This window comes from Mobula hypostoma, chromosome 22, assembly GCF_963921235.1.
Source record: "Mobula hypostoma chromosome 22, sMobHyp1.1, whole genome shotgun sequence".
NCBI classification, from domain to species: Eukaryota; Metazoa; Chordata; class Chondrichthyes; order Myliobatiformes; family Myliobatidae; genus Mobula; species Mobula hypostoma.
This window is the reverse complement of record NC_086118.1, coordinates 51,415,995-51,438,800: the sequence shown is the minus strand read 5'-3', so window position 1 is coordinate 51,438,800 and position 22,806 is coordinate 51,415,995. Positions and strand designations below refer to the sequence as shown.

General features: G+C 43.2%; 2 protein-coding genes across 5 annotated transcripts in view; one reads left to right on the top strand and one right to left on the bottom strand.

The window, feature by feature from the left end:
• The window catches only part of cenpx (centromere protein X), a 40,053-nt gene extending 18,518 nt beyond the window's left edge, over positions 1 to 21,535 (top strand). For 2 of the 4 annotated variants that reach the window (XM_063030556.1, XM_063030555.1), the window contains one exon: positions 21,203 to 21,535. In XM_063030556.1, the coding sequence (XP_062886626.1) occupies positions 21,203 to 21,514 (312 nt within the window). In that variant the 3' untranslated portion in view covers positions 21,515 to 21,535. Of the gene's footprint in view, positions 1 to 2,335; positions 4,301 to 9,912; positions 10,942 to 21,202 lie in introns of those variants that run through there. The other 2 variants (XM_063030557.1, XM_063030559.1) reach the window with 2 other exon arrangements.
• A 120-nt stretch (positions 21,536 to 21,655) lies between these two features.
• Positions 21,656 to 22,806, bottom strand: part of aspscr1 (ASPSCR1 tether for SLC2A4, UBX domain containing) — a 313,012-nt gene continuing 311,861 nt past the window's right edge. Inside the window, exon 17 of the mRNA XM_063030554.1 lies at positions 21,656 to 21,864. Coding sequence (XP_062886624.1) covers positions 21,854 to 21,864 — 11 coding nt within the window. The 3' untranslated portion in view covers positions 21,656 to 21,853. The remainder of the gene's footprint in view (positions 21,865 to 22,806) is intronic.

Sequence of the window (22,806 nt, the reverse complement as noted above, 5' to 3'; positions counted from 1 at the left end):
AGTCAATGGTGACAAACCAAATCTCCTCAAACTCCTAATGAAATACAACCATTGGCTTGTCTTCTTCATAATTGATTCAGTGTGTTGGGCCCAGGAAATGTATTCTGAGATGTTGACTCCCAGGAATTTGAAACTGCTCACCCTTTCCACTGCTGGTCCCTCGACGAGGACCACATTATGTATTCTAAACACAAAATAATCTGCAGATGCTGGGGTCAAAGCAACACTCATAATATGCTGGAGGAAATCAGCAGGTCGGGCAGCATCCGTGGAAACGATGAGTCGACGTTTCGGGCTGGAACCCTTCGTCAGGACTGTAGAGGGAAGGGGCAGAGGCCCTATAAAGAAGGTGGGGGGAGGGTGGGAAGGAGAAGGCTGGTAGGGTCCAGGTGAAAAACCAGTAAGGGGAAAGATAAAGGGGTGGGGGAGGGGAAGCAGGGAGGTGATGGGCAGGAAAGGTGAAGAAGGAATAGGGGAAAACACAATGGGTAGTAGAAGGAGGCAGAACCAAGAGGGAGGTGATAGGCAGCTGGGGGAGGGGGCAGAGTGACATAGGGATAGGGGAAGGGAGGGGGAGGGAATTACCGGAAGTTGAAGAATTCGATGTTCATACCAAGGGGCTGGAGACTACCTAGACGGTATATGAGGTGTTGCTCCTCCAACCTGAGTTTAGCCTCATCATGGCAGTAGAGGAGGCCATGTATGGACATATCTGAATGGGAGTGGGAAGCAGAGTTGAAGTGGATGGCTACTGGGAGATCCTGCCTGTTGTGGCGGACGGAGCGGAGGTGCTCGACGAAGCGGTCCCCCAATCTACGTCGGGTTTCACTGACAGCACTTGACCTATCGCGCTCCTGTACCCCTCCTCAAACAGGGTGCTTCAGAAAGCTAGCGATTCCTGGAGCCGGAGCTCTCATCGTGCCTTCTACAGCGACATTAGATTTGGCTGAGGCTCCTCCACTTTGTTTCATGCACAAAACCTCACCCTGACTGTCACTGTTCGCTCTAAACTACATGGTACGTGGCTGCGCAATAACTGAAATGCTGCCGCGCACATAGCCATTGTTACTGTGCAGCTGGAATTTCCTTAACATTTAACCATTTAAAGTGCTGTGCAGTTTTCAGACCGTATAAATAAATAGATAGATAGATAGATAGATTCCCGCTAAGAGCAATGGTTTGTCCATGCAGCTGTAAAAAAAAATTAGAGGGAACGTCGCATCAAAGCCAGCGATGATAGAATTTAAGGGAATTATTGGAACACATTGCACAAGGTTAGAATCAGAATCAGGTTTACTATCACTGACATGTTGTGAAATTGGTTGTTTTGTAGCAGCATTACAGTACAATACATAAAATATATGCTGGCCGGTGGTATAGTGGTGTCAGCATCTGACTGCGAGACGAATGGTCCTGGGTTCCAATCCGGCCAGCACACTTTCCATCCGTGCTGGTCGAGTGTCAAGCTGGCAACTTGGCCTCGTAAAAAAAACAAATGCTAGAGGAGCGGCAAAGTCGCCACCCATTGTGCAGAGAGGAACGACAATGTAAAGAATACTATATATATATATATATATATATATATATATAAAAAGAAAGAGTGCTAGATGGATATATCATTAATTAAAGTAGTGCAAAAATAGTGTTCAAGAATGGGTTCATTGTCCATTCAGAAATCTGATGGCAAAGGGGAAGAAGCTGTTCCTAAAATATTAAGTGTGTATCTTCAGGCTCCTGTACCTCCTCCCTGTTAGTAGTAATAGTAGGTGATGAGGGTCCTTTTAGAGGCATTGTCTTTTGAAGATGTCTTCAATGTTGGGGGTGTTGTACTCATGACGGAGCGGGCTGAGGTTGTAACCCTCTGCAGCTTTTTCTTTTTTTTTAAATTTTATTTTTATTTGGATAAGGAGTTTACAATTATCATGTACTTTTTTCACACATATAACCTTTTCCTTTTTTTATATGTATAAAACTACAATTATTTATACATTCTTAAGTACACATTGAGATGATATAAAAACAAAATAAACATACCAGATGGGGATGCTCCAGATATTACATTAAACCACGAAACACTGGGATTGAAGGTCACAGTGAGATCTGGATACCAGGTTTATCCACACTAGGGTAGCAAAGTTAAAAGTTCATCAAGTTTGAGGGTTGAGCTGATCTGATTAGCAGGAATTTGTCAGAGTTTGACTACCCTGCAGTGGTGTATAGGAAGTACAATGCGTTCTTCTCTATTTACTTCCTCATTGAACTGAAATGGTCCTCCCCGTGATTAAAATGAGTCCAACTTTCACCGTAATTAATTTAAAACATTTTCGTCTTTCAGCTGCTGGATTTCTAGGATCTAATGTTTCCAGCAGGTGGCGCTGATTCTACAGCACAGAAATACAGACAGCATGGAAACAAGGCCCCTTTTGGCCCACGCAAACCTTTACATCAAAACAAGATTGTCATACTGCGGAAACTACTATCACCACTTGTAGGACTGAGATGATCATTCTTCCTAGGTTAAATTTAACGTATATTTTATGTCATGTTTAATTATTCATGAATATTATTGCTCAAATCTATTTTCCCTTTGTATATTTTGATGGAGCTATATTGTACCACAACAGAACAGAATGGGCATTCTTGTCTTTAAACTATAGAGTTTCAAACTGTCGTTCCCAGGTGGATCAACTTCTTTTAAATAAAGGTACTGTCTTAAGTCAGTGGGTTAGAAAAAGCTTTGAAGACCAGCCAAAATTCAAGAAACGCTAATTCATAGTGTGTTAAGCATTCAAAGACTTAAGAACTCAAAGTTCACAGTACATGAAACCATTAAAGCTGAAAAAGACTAAGTAAATAATCTGGATATCAGTATTGTTGATTGCATGCCTTTTGTAACCAGAACATGATGTACGTATATTAAAAGCAGAAGCTAATTGTTGTAATTTGTACTTGGCTCTGCTTTGGGTTTGAGCAACTTATCACCCATCCTGACCTTTTTTAATACACAAGGTTTCAAATGATCATTAAGTAAATCACCATTTTCTGAGTGTATTTCCTAATTAAATGAAAATTAGGAGGAACTTTGTGCAGTGGGGCACACTTTCCATCTAAAACCTCGCATTGTCAGATAAACAAATTTGGAGAACTTTTTGTGTGGGGAGCAAAAAGAATTGAAAGGGGTTTTGCATGTGTTAAAAGCACAGTGAAGATAAAGTCACAAAATGAACAAAATAATGGAAATAGAGGGATGGAAGACATTAATAATGGGTTTTACTTTGAGGGCCTGGAACACCTTGCAGAAATTCAGGGAACTATGGAGATAATGAATGAGAAGCTTTAGTGTTGGTGTTCTGAACCGGAGTGGAAAACTTCAGTCACCACTGCGACCTACAGACTCGCTTTCAAGAGCTCTTTACAACTCACGTTCTCAGCATTAGTTTTATTCACAGTTTTTCTTTTCCGTAGCCTGTCTGTCTTTATGTACAACTTTTCATAAATTCTATTGTATTCTGACAGGCTGCATCACTGCTGTGGGTGTGAGGAGTGGGGTGCTTCAGCACAGGACTAAAAGAAGCTACAGAAAGTTGTAAAATTACTCAGCTCCACCAGGGGTTCTGGCCTCTGTCATACCCAAGTATTCTTCAAGGAGCGGTGCCTCAGAAAGGCAGCGTCCGTTATCGAGGACCCCCATCACCCTGGGCATGCCCTTTTCCCATTGTTGCCATCAGGGAGGAGGTACAGGAGCCTGAAGGCACACAGTCAATGATTCAGGGACAGCTTCTTCCCCTCTGCCGTACAATTCCCAAATGGTCATTGAACCCCTTGAACACCATCTCACATTTTTTAATATATATTATTTTCTGTTTTGTACTATTTTTGATCTCACTATTTAATACACGTGTATATCCTTCCTATAATTGATTAACTTATTTTTTTATTTCTCTATATCATGTATTGCCCTGTACTCCTGCTGCTAAGTTAAGTTTCACGACACATGCCGGTGATAGTAAATCTGATTCTGCATTACTCTTTTCCTGTAAATGTTTGGGGACGGAAATATTTCGGATTTTGGAATATTTGCAGGGGTTCCCAACCTTTTTTATGCCACGGACCAATACATTAAACAAGGGGGTCTATGGACCCCAGATTGGGAACCCCTGATACTAATGAGATGCCTCGGGATGGAATGCAAGTGTAAACCCAAAATCCATTTTCATTACATTTACAGCTTATACATATTCCCTGAGGGTTGTTTAATATTTTTAATAGCTATCACTACCTCGTGGGCATGTGGCCAAGTGGTTAAGGCATTGGACTAGCGACCTGAAGGTTATGAGTTCGAGCCCTAGCCAAGGGAATGTGCTGTGTCCTTGAGCAAGGCACTTAATCACACATTGCTCTGCGACGACACTGGTGCCAAGCTGTATGGGTCCTAATGCCCTTCCCTTGGACAACATTGGTGTCGTGGAGAGGGGAGACTTGCAGCATGGACAACTGCCGGTGTTCCATACAACCTTGCCCAGGCCTGCACCCTGGAGAGTGAAGACTTTCCAGGCGCAGATCATGGTCTCCCAAGACTAATGGATGCCTTTATTTATCACTACCTCAGCCCCCAGACGGACAGTCACTGGCTGTCTGCGATCACCACCGTACCGGTCTCTGAATCTTTGTCATACACTTGCTCATCACGTGCACAGTATGTCTTGATGCAGCCAGTCAGCTTGTTAGATTTTCATCTTGACAAACTTAACAATGATTTCCCCTGCTGCTTCGTGCTCAGCAGATTTCAAGGGCCTGGAATGACTTGCAGAAATTCAGGGAACTACAGAGATAATGAATGAGAAACTTTAATACTGGAGTTGTGAACCGGAGTGGATAACTTCAATCACCACTACGAGCTGCAGAATTATTCCCAAGGACTCTTTACAACTCATGTTCTCAGCATCATTGTTCAGCAAATCTTTAAAACTTTTTAAATCTTTAAAAATTTAATGCTGTGCCTTTTAAGTTTCTGCACCTGTAAGATTTAAAGGTTCAAAAGGTTCATTTATTGTCAAAGCATGCAACTCTGAAATTCTCCTTCTCTAGGTAGCCACAAACCAAATAAAAAAACATCAACCTCTGAAACCCCCTCCCCCACATTAAAAAAATGAACAAAAACAGAACAGGAACATTATCCCCAGATCCCCCTCCCTCCCTCAAAAAATACAAGAGGGATCATGTAAAAAACACACTATAAAAAGACTGAAAAAAAAGTCCATAGTCCAAGTCCACATCCAGAAACAAAATGCTGCAAACCTCGGTAACATTTTCTGGCACAGCAGCAGGACGCACTGCCTCCCTCTCTGGCACCAGCAATCAAAAGGCAGGCGGCCGGCGCTCACCCTCCGCACTCGCCTCGATGTTTCAACCTCCCTCCATCACTTTAATTGGCAAGCAACGGTAGCTTTAATGAAATATCTTTATTGTCATTGCATAGTACAATTTGTTATGCACCAATGCAGTGAAAATGAGTTTGCAACTCCCGTACTCAATGCTATAAAACAAATGAACAATAAATAAAATCAAGTAACCAGCCAGTATAAGCGATGTCCAGCACAACTCAGATGCATGACAGTCATAAAACCAGGATTAAAGTGGCAATATAACAAGTTTATGGATGATGCTTGATCGATTTGTTCAGAGCAATTATAGTTCTGGGGAAAAAGCTATTTTTCAGTCTGGAAGTGTGGGCATAGAAAATCTTATAACGTCTGCCGGATGGAAGAAGTTCAAACAGATGATTGCATGGGTGTGTATTGTCCTTACAGATGCTTGTAGCTTTCCTCAGGCAGCGAGAGCTGTAGGTGTCCCCCAGGGCTGGGAGCTGAGTCCCGATGATCTTCTGTGCGCTGGAGACGACCCGCTGAAGTGTTTTCCTATCAGCTGTTGTACAAATGAGATATCACACAGAGATGCAGTATGTTAAGACGCTCTCTATGGTGCAGCGGTAAAAGGTCACCAGCATCTGTTCAGGTAGACCAGCTTTCTTCAGCGTCCTGAGGAAAAACAAGCATCGCAGCATTTTGCTTAAAAGGTGAAATGGAGTCAAACATCGGCTTACTGTAACCTCCTCGCCCTATGGCCCGTGCTCGCTGCCTCCCACAATCTTCTTGGAGACAGGATCACCCAAACGATCTGCAAACTGCAAATCACAGACTCCACAACCGTTCCAGAAATACATTCAAGGTGAAAAGCAGATATAAAAGAAGCAAAATAATAGTTTTGTGGTCTACCCAGAAGATGTTGACTGTGGAAGCATTGTACACAGGTGCCATCTCGACCGAAATTTTCACAGTTACCTTAAATCTTCAGCTCATCGTGAAAGACCTTTGATTGTTCCATGATCAGTATGCTGAAAGGCATATTTTCACTTCAACACTGACAAAAGTAGTCTTAATTTTTCATTTTATGCAGTTTTTAGAAATATCTTTCATGAACCTGGTTACTTACATATGTGAGGTCACCGCTCAGAACTGTCTGTGGTGCCCATCGCCCGGCAACTTTCCCAGCACCATTCGTGACGTCAGGTCAGTGCTCAAAAAAAATTCAGATTTCGATGGTTTTCAGATTTTGGAATTTTGAATAAGGGGTGCTCAACCTGTACATGGTAACATACAGATGCATCGATAATAAATTTACTTTGAATTTGGTAAATTTCAAGGGATTTGCTGTTTTAGAAAAAACATCACTGCAATAGTTTTCTCTGTGCAATATGAGGATTCACTGAGATTTTGATCTTAAAATAGAATCCAGAAATAATTCTATCTCTCACTGTCAAGGATTTTACAACTTGTTCTCAATATTATTTATTACTTATTATTTTCGTATTTGCAGTTTGTCTTTTGCACATTGGTTGTCAGACTTTGTAGTTTTTCATTGATTATATTGTATTTCTTTGTTCTTACTGTGAATGCCTGCAAGAAAATGAATCGCAGGGTAGTATATATGGTGACATATATGCACTTAGATAATAAATTTACTTCAAATGTTGAAATTTATTAAGGTCCAAAAACGAAATAGTTGTAGGCCAGTTGCTGTGACATTTAGGAGTAGAGACACGAGAGACTGCAGATTTTGGAATCCAGATCAACAAATAATCTGCTGGAGGAAATCAGCACGTCGAGGTGCATCTGCGGGAGGAAGAAACAGCGACAATTCCTTTCCTTCTGTAGCTTGGCCTGCTGAGTTCCTCTAGTAGATAGCTGTGTCCATGAATCGCAGTTTTAATGGTTTTGTCAAATCTATTTGACATGTAACTAGCGGGGTAAGTAAACTGGAGGAGGAAGTGCATTTTGCTTTTCAGAAAATGATTTTTTTTAAACTAAAGACCTGTGCTGTTGGGAATAATATTGAAGAATGACTGGTGCACAAAGTGAAGATAACGAAGCAGTATAGTTGGAGTGGAATGGATGGGGGTTGGGTCTCAAATATTGCCAGCATGTTGAATTTCTTATAAACGCACATGAAATGTATCCAGATTGGGGGTTCACGGACCCCTCGGTTAACGGTGGGAGTCCATGGCATAAAAAAGGTTGGGGACCCCTGGTTTAGGTTCCTTGGTCTTACGAAGGTAGGTGTGAAATTAATTTTGAGATGGGGTAAAGCAACGGGTAGGTTACGTGCTGATGGAGGACAAAGTGAGAAGAATGGAGTCTTATTGTAAAATGCGGTGGCTCTGGTATTTGGGGTTCACTCACCACAGTGCAGGAGCAGCAATAAATTAATCCGATATCAAGTTACCTTCTGGAAGAATTCAGTGTTCCAGCATCTGAGGTCTCTTATGTCTCCATTAATCTAGAATGCCTGCCTTTTTTATGCTACAGTCTTTCGGAAATACAGTCTTGTTGCAATTGTATAGAGCTTTGATATAATTGTGTGCAGCTTTGAACTTCAGGAACAGTGCTTGTCAGAGATCGATAGAACACATTTCATTAGATTCCTCTACAGTATTCTGAGGCTGTGCTGTATGATCCTAGACACACCCACTATAGGATACATTGTCTGCAGATCCAGTCTATCAATATTCAATAGGCTTCGGTGAAAAACCCCACCTCATTCTTCTAAACTCCAGTGGCTACAGGCCCAGAGCCAACAAACACTCCTCAGACATTAACCCTTTCATTCTGGGATCATTCACATATACCACATCCCTCTCCAGTGCCAGCATATCCATACCTAGATATGGGGCCCAAAATCACATGAATCACTTTTTCAATCACAGTATTAAGAAACTGACACCCGGGTAAGCGCTTCCAGTCTATTCAGTAAGTGATCCTATTCCCATCATTAACAAGTGCACTCTTTCCAGACAAAGGCACATTGTGACAAAGTTTTCAAGAATCATGACCACTTGTGTCAGTTGTGATCTTGTTGGAATTTCGTGAGCACCCTGTTAGAACTTAGCATTGCGGGAACAAACAGTGGTAAACGAGTAACAGAAATGCCTTTTGGACAAAATGTACTTGTGGTTTTACATGAACGTAGGAGAGATTTCTCTTTGCATCCCATTCTGTTAGAGCAATGCCATACAAGGTACTTACTGATGTTGTTTGGAATTTTTTTTTGCTAACTTTATTATCATTTTACATACTTTAAAGTCACGTAATTTAGAAAACAGATTAGAACCACAATATATTGCAGCTGTTTGTAAGCACAAAGGCTAGATTAGGTCTATCATGACAACAGGAATATTGGCATTCCATATTGAGTCATTACCTTCATATCTCAAAACTCAAGCCTTTCTGGATATGTGCATTACAGGAAACTTTTTATTCTCTAGAAGCAGTTAGTAGGAGGCTTTACAGCGCCAATGATTGGAAAATCGGGGCTCTGTTCACGCCGGTCTCTGTAAGGAATTTGTATGTTCATCCCATGACTGTGTGGGTTTCCTCCAGGTGTTTTGGTTTCCTCCCACGGTCCGAAGACATACGCGTTAGGGTTAGTAAGTTGTGGGCATGCTATGTTGCCATCGGAAGCATAGCAACACTCCGAGCTGCCCTCAGCACAGCTCCAGACTGTGTTGGCTGTTGATGCAAATAATGCATTTCACTGTATGTTTCAATGCTTTGTCATCTATGTGACAAATAAAACTAATCTTGTACTTATAAATCTGAAAAAGTGCGGAATTATAAATTTCTACTACACACAACTCATTAGATCACTTGGTTTACTTAAAAATTAGGTAAGAAGAATTATTTGGAAGGCCCTACCAGTTTGAACTAAAGTGTCTAAAAAACAAGTTTACCAAGGCACTGCTGAGGATTTAATCTAAAGGATAGTCAGATGATATAAATAGACCAGTCGTTTTATCTAAAACTGTCCAAAGATGAAAAAAACAGCGGTGGATCTTTCAAAGCCACAAGGAATTCAGCAGACGCTGGAAATCTTGGACAACACACACAAAATGTTGGAGGAACTCAGTGTGTCAGGCAGCATCCATGGAGGGGAATGAATAGTTGACGTTTCGGGCCAAGGCCCTTCTTCAGTCCTGGAAAGGGAGGGGGCTGAAGCCAGAATAAGCAGGTGGGGAGGAAGGGGTAAGAGTAAGTGACAGGTAAAGCTGGGTGTGGGAGAAGGTCGGTGGGTGCGGCGGGGGGGGGTGGATATGAAGGAAGAAGCTGGGAGGTGATAGGTGGAAGAGATAAAAGTGCTGAAGAAGAAGGAATCTGATAGGAGAGGAGAGTAGTCTACGGAAGAAAGGGAAGGAGGGACACTAGGGGGAGGTGAGGGGAAGAGACAGGGTAAGAAGGTGCCCCCATTAGCCAGTTAATTCGGTTTGTTTTTGTTGTTGAGAAATTAATATTGTTTGAAATAACTAAACTTTCTACTCCTTTTCAACTGGTAGTCTGAGGGCATGCTCTTCTCTTGCAGCTGCCATCAGGAAGGGGGTACGGGAGCCGGAAGTCCCACACCACCAGGTTTAGTACCTCTCAACCGTCTGGCTCTTGAGCCAAAGGGAATAACTTCACTCAACCTCTCTTCCCCATCATTAAAATATTCCCATAACCTATAGACTCACTTTCAAGGTCTCATCATCTCATGTTCTCGATATTTATCATTTGTTTATTATTATTTTTCTTATTTTTGTATTTGCTCAGTTTGTTGTCTTTGGCACACTGGGTATACACCAAGTTGGTGTGGGCTTTTTCATTGATTCAATAATGGATTTATTGAGTATGCCTGCAAGAAAATGAGTCTCAGGATTGTATATGCTGACATTATGTACTTTGATGATAAATTTACTTTGAACTTTGAACTAGTACCCTGACATCTTTAACTTTTACTCCAAACAATCAAACCGGTTTTGGCTGTACAATTTATTTCAAGAATTACATATCCCTCAAGACACAACTTCCAGTTTCTAATGTCAAACTAGTTTGATGAGTAATCTGGTGTTGGAATAGATAATGACTAGTGATCTCATCACAAAGCAGTGGAAGAGCTCAACAGGTCAGGGAACATCTTGGAGAGAAATGGACAGTCGATGTTTTGGGTCAAGAGTCTAGATGAAACATCTCAATCCAAAATGTCACCTGTCCATTTCTCTCCATAGATGCTGCCTGACCTGCTGAGTTCCTCCAACACTTTTTTATGCTCAAGTCCTATGGCCCAACTTGTCCTTGCTGATTATATTGCTCAGTGAGCTCACCCATTAGCCCATGTTTACCCTGTTATTTTAGCAGCCCTCCTTGGGGTAAAAGTCCATGTGCTTTCACCCTATCTACACCCCTCGTGAGCATGTACCCCTCACTCTCCTGCATTCCAGGGAATAAAACTGTCATCTGTACAACCTCTCCTTGTTACTCAGATCCTGAAATCCAGCAAAATATTTTCTGCACTCTTTCTAGTTTAATAATATCGTCCATATAAAAGGGTGCCCAAAACTAATGCCCAGGTGACTAGAGCATTGTCTTTTGTGTCTCCATCAGTAACCTAGTGTCAGACTAGATGATGTCTAGTCACCTGTCAAACTTACTTATGGAGTGAGATTTAAGCCGTAACCTTTGGTCCCATAGAGTTTTATCAGGACCCTGATAACAACCTATACTACAGCAACCGGTTTACCAACTTACCTGAGCAGCATTGATGGAAATGCAAGTTTAATATGCGGACCATAACAGGAATTTTATCCAGCTTCTGCTTCTGAAATATCCATAAATCTTCCCCAAAACTGCAACTTCCAATTTGACAGTGAATGTCATAGTCATAGAGCACTACAGCACAGAAACAGGCCCAATGTGCCAGACAACAGGAATTCTGCAGATGCTGGAAATTCAAGCAACACACATCAAAGTTGCTGGTGAACGCAGCAGGCCAGGCAGCATCTCTAGGAAGAGGTACAGTCAGGACGAAGGGTCTCAGCCTGAAACGTTGACTGTACCTCTTCCTAGAGATGCTGCCTGGCCTGCTGCGTTCACCAATGTGCCAGAGCTGTTTTTTCATACGAACTTTTTAATTCAACTCAATCTTATTAACAGAGCCAAAGACTCCGTGTGGTTAACTGCAACACCCCCCTTTTCCACTAGGGGGCCACACACGCCAGATTGGCAACCACAGTTTTAAAGGAATTAAATGAGATCTGATTATTATTTATATTATACCAGATGTATAGTTCTTGTCCACAAACCTTGCTTGGTGCTATTATATTTTGTTTGCAATATTATGTGGCTAGAGTTTCAATTACATTACAACGAACATTTTAGTGTGCACAGGTAATTGCAGCATCCTCTCTTGAATCTTCACCAGTATACATCTGCAATTGAAAATTTAGCCACAAGGTGGCCCTGTGGATCGACTTCCTGACGTCTTTCTCAACCCCAGGGGTATATTGCATATGGTTCATCATACCAAAGGCACTTAACCAATTTGCCCCTGAATTACTCCAAAGGAAACATATTTAAAACAATAAATTAACCAAGGTACTTTTTTTTGGCTGCAACATAGAACATAGACCAGTCCAGGCCTTTTGGCCCACAATGTTAAGACCATAAGAGGAGAAGTAGGCAATTTGGCCCATCGAGTCTGCCCCGCCATTCAATCATGGGCCGATCCAATTCTTCTAGTCATCCCCACTCCCCTGTCTTCTCCCCATACCATTTGATGCCCTGGCTAATCAAGAACCTATCTATCTCTGCCTTAAATACACCCAATGACTTGGCCTCCACAGCCGCTCGTGGCAACAAATTCCACAGATTTACCACCCTCTGACTAAAGAAATTTCTCCACATCTCTGTTCTTAATGGATGTCCTTCAATCCTGGCGCCGTGCCCTCTTGTCCTAGAATCCCCTACATGCGAAATAACGTTGCCATATCTAATCTGTTCAGGCCTTTTAAGATTCTGAATGTTTCTCTGAGATGCCCCCTCATTCTCCTGAACTCCAGGGAATACAGCCCAGAGATGCCAGACGTTCCTCATATGGTAACCCTTTCATTCCTGCAATCATTCTTGTGAATCTTCTCTGAACCCTCTCCAATGTCAGTACATCCTTTCTAAAGTAAGGAGCCCAAAACTGCACATAATATTCCAAGTGTGGTCTCACCAGTGCCTTATAGAGTTTCAACATCATATCCCTGCTCTTATATTCTATACCTGTAGAAACGAATGCCAACATTGCATTCGCCTTCTTCACAACCAGCTCAACCTGGAGGTTAACCTTTAGGGTATCTTGCACAAGGATTCCCAAGTCCCTTTGCATCTCTGCATTTTGAATTCTCTCCCCACCTGAGTAATAGTCTGCCCTTTTATTTCTTCCACCAAAGTGCATGACCATACACTTTCCAACATTGTATCTCATTTGCCACTTCTTTGTCCATTCCTCTAAACTATCTAAGTCTCTCTGCAGGCTCTCTGTTTCCTCAACTTTACCCGCTCCTCCACCTATCTTTGTATCATCGGCAAATTTAGCCATAAATCCATTAATCCCATAGTCCAAATCATTGACATACATTGTAAAAAGCAGCGGTCCCAACACCAACCCCTGTGGAACTCCATGGTAACCGGCAGCCAGCCAGAATGGGATCCCTTTATTCCTACTCTTTGTTTTCTGCCGACCAGCCAATGCTCCACCCACGCTAGCAACTTCTCTATAATTCCATGGGCTCTATCTTGCTAAGCAGTCTCATGTACAGCACCTTGTCAAAGGCCTTCTGAAAATCCAAGTACACCACATCTACTACATCTCCTTTGTCTGCCCTGCTTGTAATTTCCTCAAAGAATTGCAGTAGGTTTGTCAGGCAGGATTTTCCTTTCAGGAAACCATGCTGGCTTTGGCCTATCTTGTCATGTGCCTCCAGGTACTCTGTAATCTCATCCCTAACAATCGATTCCAACAACTTCCCAACCACTGATGTCAGGCTAACAGGTCTATAGTTTCCTTTCTGCTGCCTCCCTCCCTTCTTAAGTAGTGGAGTAACATTTGCAATTTTCCAGTCATCCAGTACAATGCCAAAATCTAACGATTCCTGATCATCATTAATGCCTCTGCAATCTCTCCAATCCTTCAGAACCCAGGGTGCATTCCATCAGCTCCAGGAGATTTATCCACCCTCAGACCATTAAGCTTCCTGGGCACCTTCTCAGTTGTAATTTTCACTGCACATACTTCACTTCCCTGACACTCTTGAATGTCCAGTATACTGCAGACATCTTCCACTGTGAAGACTGATTCAAAATACACATTCAGTTCCTCTGCCATCCCTGCATCTCTCATTACAATATCTCCAGTGTCATTTTCTATTGGTCCTATATCTACCCTCGACTCTCTTTTACCCTTTATGTACTTAAAAAAAAGCTTTTAGTATCTTCTTTGATATTAGTCGCCAGCTTCCTCTCATGATTTATCTTTTCCTTCCAAATGACCTTTTTAGTTTCCTTCTGCAAGTTTTTAAAAGCTTCCCAATCCTCTATCTTCCCACTAGCTCTGGCTTCCTTGTATGCCCTCTCTTTTGCTTTTATTTTGGCGCTGACTTCACTTGTCAGCCATGGTGGTGTCCTTCTTCTCTTTGAAATTTTCTTCTTATTTGGGATGTACGTATCTGTCTTGTACTTCCCTCATTTTTCGCAGAAACTCCAGCCATTGCTGCTCTGCTGTCCTTCCTGCAAATGTCCCTTTCCAGTCAACTTCGGCCAGTTCCCCTCTCATGCCTTTGTAATTTCCTTTATTCCACTGAAATACTGACACATTGGATTTTATTTTTTCCCTCTCAAGTTTCAATGTGAACTTGATCACTGTTCCAGAAGCGTTCCTTCACCTTAAGCTCTCTTATCACCACTGGATCATTGCACAACACCCAACTCAGCACAGCCAATCCCCTAGTGGGTTCAACAACAAGCTGTTCTAAAAAGCCATCCCTTAGATATTCTACAAATTCTCTCTCGAGGTCCAGTACTGATTTGGTTTTCCCAATCCACTTTCATGTTAAAATCCCCAACGATTATCATGACATTGCCTTTCTGACACGCCTTTTCTATCCCCTGCTGTAATTTGTAATCCACATCCCAGCTGCTGTTTGGAGGCCTGTATACAACTGCCATTAGGGTCCTTTTACCCTTGCCATTTCTTAACTCAACCCACAGAGACTCTACACCTTCCAATGATTTAATATTATTTCTTATACACAGAGCCACACCACCTCCTCTGCCTACTAACCTAACTTTCCAATATACCGTATATTCTTGGACATTCATCTCCCAATGGCAGCCATCCTTTAGCCAAGTTTCAGAGATAGCCACAACGTCATATTTGCCAATCTGTAGCTGAATTTCAAGATCATCCATTTTATTCCTTATGCTGCGTGCATTCAAATACAACACCCTCAGTCCAGTACTTGTTGCTTTCTATTTTAACTGCACCACACCTCTATTGCCCTGTAACTCATGTCACTGGCTTTGATTAAGCCTCATCTCCTGCCTGTTCTTTCTATCATCTCTGTTGCACGCTGTATTTGATTTATTTCAGTTTTCCCCTTCCTCAGCCCTATCACTCTGGTTCCCATCCCCCTGCGAAGTTAGTTTAAACCCTCCCTAACAGCTCTATTAAATATGCCCGCTAGGATATTCGACCCCTTTGGGTTCAGGTGTAACCCGTCATTTTTGTACAGGTCGTACCTCCCCCAGAAGAGGCCCCAGTGATCAGGAATCTGAAGCCCTGCCCCCTACATCAGTCTCTCAGCCACACATTAACACGTCTGATCATGCTATTCTTGCACTCGCTAGCATGTGGCACAGGCAGCAACCCTGAGATTACTACCCCAGAGATCCTGCTTGTCAGCTTCCTACCTAACTCCCTGAATTCTCTCTTCAGGACCTCCTCCCTTTTTCTACCTATAACACTGTACCAACGTGTACCAAGACTTCTGGCTGGTCGCCCTCTCCCTTCATGTCGTGCCAACCTTTTAACCTACTCTAAGATTAATCTAACCCTTCTCTACTACATAGCCCTCAATTTCTTTCATCTGCGTGCCCCTCTAAGAATCTCTTAAGTGCCCCTAATGTATTTGCCTCTACCACCACCCCTGGCAGGGTGTTTCATGCACCTTCCACTCTGTGTAAAGAACTTATTCTCTGACATACTTTGTCCAATCAACTTAAAATTATGCCCTCTCCTGCTAGCTACTTCCGCCTGGGGAAAAGGTCTATGCTTCCTATCATCTTGTATACCTCTATCAAGATGCTCCTCATCCTCCCCCCCTCCCCAAAGAGAAAAGCCCCAGCTCGCTCAAACTTTCCTCAAAAGGCACCTTGGCTAATCCTGGTAAATCTCCTCTGCACGCTCTCGAAGGCTTCCACATCCTTCCTGTAAAGAGCGGACAAGAACTGAACACAATATTCCAAGTGTGGTCTAGCCAAGGTTTTATGAAGTTGCAACGTTACGACACGGCTCTCGAACTCAATCCCCTGACTAATGAAGGCCAACACACCTTCTTATGCACCCTCTCAACCTGCGGGGCAACTCGGAGGGAGCTACGGATGTGGACCCCAAGATCCCTCTGTTCCTCGACACCGCAAAGAGTCCTGCCATTAACCCCTTCAAGTTCGACCTCCCGAAGTGAATCGCCTCACACTTCTCCGGATTGAACTCCATCTGCCAACAGCAGCAATTAATGGTTCTTAATAACTGCAAGGCCGTTGAAAAAAAATACAAGTTCTGGTGAGGATCGTCGCTGTGCCTCCTAGATGTGAAGGTATCCCGCCACATACACTGTTATGAGAATGTACCAGAGACGGCTAATTTGGCTTAGAAAGTGGAGTGAAGCCGTCCGAAGCTAACGGGCTGCCGGCCGCTATTCTCCACACCTGTACTTTACAGATAGTGGCAGGTGCTTCGAGCGTGCTCGTCACTTCAAAGCGATGTGGGCAGTTGGAAGTAATTAGACCTCGGGGAAACAGAGAGCCAAGCTGCAAGACAATGGCGAGTGCCAGGAACTCGGGGCTACTGCAGGCACTTTGAAGTGCATTCAGCTAGACCAAAGTGGTGTTTGGTTTAGAAGAACACGTCAGGCATCAGTGAAAGGACCACACTCGTTGAGGGTGACGGAAGGAGTCCGTTTACTAATACGGAAGAGTGTCAAACCTCCTTTGGATAATAAGCACTTTATAATTATATACAAGGGTTCATACTCTGTACACAACTCTTTGTACCACCTGATTAAACAGCTCATAGTGTTTGATTTCAATGAATATTTTTATTAGGAAAAGGATGAAAGTCTATTTTCAATCTTTAAACCTTCTTTACCAAGCTCATTTTCTCCTTTCATTCATTCCCCTCTTCCTGCTGATTTTCTTTTTTTTTGCAAAGAATGGACAATTACTGATTGAAATGTAGCGCGCATCCCGGACTGAAACACACACACAAACTCTACGCATCCCAAAGAGTACAATCAAATGCTCACCACTATGGTTATTAAGTTTAATTCCCGAATTTATATCAGTTTGAACTTAATACCACATTGGTGTTAAGTACAACAAAATTAAGTAAGCCATAGAGTCGCAGCCCTTCGGCCCATCTAGTCCGTGCTGAACTATTATGCTGTCTAGACCCACCGACCTACACTCGGACTATAGCCCCCCACACGCTTTCAACATCCATGTACTGTGCCTATCGGAATTTCTCTTAAATGCTGAAATCGAACCTTAAGCTGGCAGCTCGTTCCACACTCCCTCACCACCCTCTGAGTGAAGAAACTCTCCATCAGGTTCTCCTGAGACATTTCATCTTTCACCCTGAGCCCATGACCTAGTCTCACCCAACCTCAGTAAAAACAAAGGCCGCTCGTACTTACCCCGTCTGTACCCCCTCATGGTCTTGCATAAGGAATGAAACTCCGTGCAAAGATCTTCCTCTTCGCAAACGATGATCGAACAACTGGTTTTCGCCAAGACCTAAATCTTTTGGAATTATCAGGTGTGCGCACTTTTAGAATTCAATTGTGGGTTGGGAGAGAGGAATATATTTTAGTATATGATGTGGTTCTCACTTTCCAATCCCCCTCCCACTCCCACCGGTGTTGGAATTGAGTCCAATCACTCCCGTGTTCCCACCGGCTCCTTTCCCACTCCACTGTCCGCCACACTGAAGTGTAACCGGGTACCTCATCTCAGTCACAAACCGACGCTTCAGCATCTATTTTGCGCTTTTTTTGCACTATTTATATATTTCTTACTGTAATTTATAGTTATTTATATGCTTTAATTTGCCGCAAAACATCAAAGTTCCCGACATACGCCAGTGGTAACAAACCTGGATGTAGACGCTTGCAATTCGCTGTAAGGCGGTTTGAGCTGAGCGAAGACCGTGAACAGTGGTTTATAAACGCAAATCTTTATTTTTCATTCTTTTACAAGATGGCGCCTCAGGCTCATCTTTTAGAAGGTTCATGGTTCATAGGGATGGTCTTGGGGATAGAGTGGGGAGTCAGAGGTCGGGTTGGGGTTTAGGGACAGGGATGTGGAAGGAATTAACAATGGTTCCCAACCTTTTTTCTGCCTTGGACTCCTACCATTATACGAGAGGTCCGAAGATCCCAGGATTAGAGGGTAGACTGGAGTCTGATGTGCAGACACGGAAGGGCTGCCCCCAGCACACCCCTGGACATGTTGGTTGTTAACACGAATAACACATTTGACACAGCCCTGATGAAAGATCTCGGCAGGAAAGGTCGACTGTTTATTCATTTCCTTAGATGCTGGCCTGGCCCACCTTTCGTGTGCGTCTCTCCAGCATCTGCAGAGTCCCTTGCATTTCACTGCATGTTTGGATGTATACGTGCTACGTAAAACGAAATCAGTATCATTTTGGGGGAAAACACGGTATTATACTCTTGCACAATTTTACAAAGGCCATGAACTTCCATCTCCATGAAATCATGTGGAGGGTGGTTCCCAGCACTGGAATTGACACTTACCATCCGCACGCACTCTAGTTATGCAGCAACTATTAGTTTGTTATTACCTCTTTTTTTCATTCAAGGCAGGATAAAGAGAGCAGAGCAGGTCAGCAGAGGAGTATGGTGGTTAGCCCAACGCTTTACAGTACAGTACCAGCGACTCGGGTTCAATTCCCGCTGCTGGCTGTGAGCAGTTTGTACGTTCTCCCCGTGACCGCGTGGGTTTCCTCCCAGTTGGTAGGTTAATTGGTCATTGTAAACTGTCCTGTGACTAGGTTAGGGCTAAATTGGGGGTTGCTGGCTCAAAGGGCCAGAAGGGCCGATTCCACGTTGTGCAGTTTCTCAATAAATACACAAAAATAAATCAAGTAAAACACCATTCCGGGTGAAGAACTGGCTTTGAGTGGGAAGCTTAGACACATTGGGGGTGATAGACCATAAGCAAACAATCTGTGATATTCATGTCGACTTTGACAAAGGAATCTGCATTTCCTACTTGTACATTTGAACAGATGAAATACACTCAGTGGCCACTTTATTAGGTACACCTGCTCATTAATACAAATATCTAATCAGCCAATCGTGTGGCAGCAACTCAATGTATAAAAGCATGCAGACATGGTCAAGAGGTTCAGTTGTTGTTCAGATCCAACATCAGAATGGGGAAGGAATGTGATCTAAGTGACTTTGACCATGGAGTGATTATTGGTGCCAGATGGGGTGGTTTGAGTATCTCAGAAACTGCTGATCTTCTGGGATTTTCACGCACAACAGTCTCTAGAGTTTAAAGAGAAGGTGCAAAATACAAAAAAAAACATCAACTGAGTGGTAGTTCTGTGGACGAAAATGCCTTATTAATGAGAGAGGTCAGAGGAGAATGGCCAGACTGGTTCAAGCTGACAGGAAGGCGACAGTAACTCAAGTAACCATGCGTAACAACACCAGTGTGCAGAAGAGCATCTCTGAATACATAACACGTTGAACCTTGAAGTGGGCAGGCTACAAGCATACACCCAGTGGCCACTTGATTAGATACAGGATGTACCTAATAAAGTGGCCACTGAGTGTATGGGCCCTCTGTTAAAAGAGAGAAAGAGAGTGTGTGTGTGTGACTGTGAGTGTGTGTGTGTGTGTGTGTGACTGTGACTGTGTGTGTGTGTGTGAGACTGTGAGTGTGTGTGTGTGAGTGTGTGTGTGTGACTGTGTGTGTGTGTGTGTGTGAGACTGTGAGTGTGTGTGTGTGTGTGTGTGACTGTGAGTGTGTGTGTATATGGTGGTGGGGGGGGCAGGAATCAATTTTGCTCGGCTTGCCTTAGTCTAATTGCAATATAATTGCTCTTAGCTAGGTCTTCCTTATGTGTTTAAAGTTAGTTCACATATGGATGAGTGCTCTCGGATCTTCTGGGTTGGGAATTCTGTAACAATAGGATAATGAACTTACGGTGAATCCTTGAAAAATTCCCAGGATAGCTCAGCTGTAAGTTACACAGTGTGTTCTAAAAATAAGTCAGACTGTTCCACTAATGAAAAGCCATTCTGTAAAATTCCTCTCTGTTGCTGCAGGAATTTTTAGATACGTCTATCCGGCTAAGCCCGAGTCCCCAGTATATGAAATGCTCTTGTTCTTGTCTGGGCCGACAAAGCATCTCAGTTCAGTGCAGCTATCACATGAGAAGTGATTCCCCCAGACCCTCCAGTCATCAGAGTTCAACAGAGAATTCCTCATTCTGCTACGACTTCATTGTCTCTCTGTGTTAAGTACACCACACAGTACAGGCCCTTCAGCCCATAATGCTGTGCCGACCCTTTAACCCACACAAGATCAATCTAACCCTTCCCTCCCACATAGCCCTCCATTTTTCTATCATCCATGTGCCTATCCAAGAGTTTCTTCAATGTCCCTAATGTATCACCCCTGGCAGGGCATTCCACGCACCTACCACTCTATATTAAAAAAAAACCTACCCCTGATATCTCCAATCACCTTGTATTAGCCATCTCCACGCTGGCAAAGAAGTCTCTGGCTGCCCACTCTATCTGTGCATCTTGTACACCTCTACCGTCACCTCTCATCCTCCTTCCCTCCCAGCTCACTCATAAGAGCATTGCCACTCTGCTGCAAATTCATTTCCGCCCCACGCTGAACCATCATTTTTAAATCACAGCACGTAACAGAGCAGTCTGTCTGTGATGCTGGGGTGGGTGAGGGCAAAATCAGGAATTAGGAGATTTGGTCTGTCACCAAAGACACTGGCAACTTTCTACAGCTGTACCGTGGAGAGCATCCTAACTGGCTGCATCACTGTATAGTATGGGGGGAGTGGGGGGAGGCAGTGCACAGGATCGAAGGAAGCTGCAGAGAGTTGTAAACTCAGTCAGCTCCATCATGGGCACCAGCCTCCCCAGCACCCAGGATGTCTTCGAGGAGTGATGTCTCAAAAAGGCAGCATCCATCATTAAGGAGCCCCATCACCCCAGGACGTGCTACCAATAGGGAGGAGGTACAGGAGACTGAAGACACATAGTCAATGTTTCAGAATCAGCTTCTTCCCCCGCTACCTTCAGATTTCTGAATGGACACTGAACCCATGAAAACTACCTCACGACATACTTAACACCGTAAATTACAGTAAGTGTATATATACAAAGCTGGCCAAACCTGGTGCCAAATATGACATTATAGTGGGAAGGGGGACCATTGATTTATGTTTCTGTGATTATCACCGCTAAGGTTGTGCAGGATGGATCCTCACCATAAGTCTTTCATCTCAACAGCCAAGATCTTCACAGAGTTGTTCACTGCTGATACTGATCGTAGCGTTCTTGTGGAAGATGTTGTTGCAGAATCGGGCTTTGGCCAGCTGTTGGGCAGCAGCAGTTGAAGAGAGACAAGAAAGCTGGTGTCCTCCTGTTCTCAGCAGTATGTTGAATGAATTCACACCATGGGATCCGCTGTGTAGCTGTCCAGGCCCTGTTCGCAGACGTTCATACCAACCAGGGCACCTACCACATCATCTCCACCCCTCACTGGAACCCGGGATGGGAAAAATTCCAGATTATCCCAGGAACACTTCCATTCCACTTTGAAATAAAATACTTGAAAAGCAAGCAACATCAAAGGTTTTCCCTTTTTAAAGGAACAGGTTGATCTTAACACTTAAGTATCAGTTTCTGGCATTTGATTTTTGTAATTTTATGCAAGTATTTGAAGAAAACAACAGAAGCATTCACAATCAGCCCCACTTGCACTCAATTTCGACTTTATTGTAAAACCCCCTGCTAATCTAGGAACAAATCTTTTACACGATTCATAAATTTAGATCATCTAAGTTCTTCAGAAAACAAGCAAAATAAAGGCGTTTTCATGGAGAAGCAATCGGTGTTATTTGACCTGCACTCTTCGAAGTTAATCAGTGCATCCTCTTCTTAACGTTTCCCTGTAGAGGGAACAAACGAGAATGAAATCAGGAGCCCCATGCTCTCTCTAAAACTTGCCTGGAAAGTTCACCATTTATTCAAACTATGAATTCCCAGATCTGTAAACCACGCTGTGGTAAAATTAATTCACTAATTTATTTTGTTAACCCTAATACGAACCATAAATTTAAACTGGTGTGTGTAATTGTAAAAATTCTTATTCAACTATGTGTCTGGAAGCTTGATATTCCTGTTAACAGCCAATTTCTTCAAAGCATCAAATATTTTGACCAGACACCTCGCTGGTTTGGGATAATCCAAAAGCTGTAGAAAGGAACAACAAGTTCTTCTCAACATCACCACTAATTGCACGAATTTCCAAAACACTCCGTGCATGCAGTATGGAGACAATTTTCCTGTTTTGAACCTGAACTCCAGTGAGTGAAATCAGCACTCCTTTCTGAATCAGCTGGGCTGCAGACAGACGCACTACACGCACACCCCCAAGTTATGTGAATATTATTTTGCTCCCCTGCCTCTGTTTTTTTTGGGTCTTGTGTACTGAGCAGCTGACAAGGGGACAGTTTGTGTGTGGTGAACTTGGCTGGTGGGGGGCGGGGTGCAGGGAATGTTTGGTAGGCTGCTGGAGCTCACCGGGGATTGGAGTCCTTCACTCGGCTGACACACATACACATCTAAATCAATACACCGCCATCAGAACAAAGTAGTTTGGGAACTCCTTACCATCCCAGCTACTTCAACAAAGCTGAGGATTAGAACTATGTAGCTCGCTGGCACCAGATGCGTTCTTGGTTAAAAAGGAATGGAAGTTATTACCACTTGTCATACAGTGGTGTGAAATCTCTATATTTGGTTCCATATTATTTTCCAAGTTGAGTTATATCTCTTTGTAGAAGTCGACAAGTGACGGAGATGATCAGATCGCGAAGTCTGAACCTCCT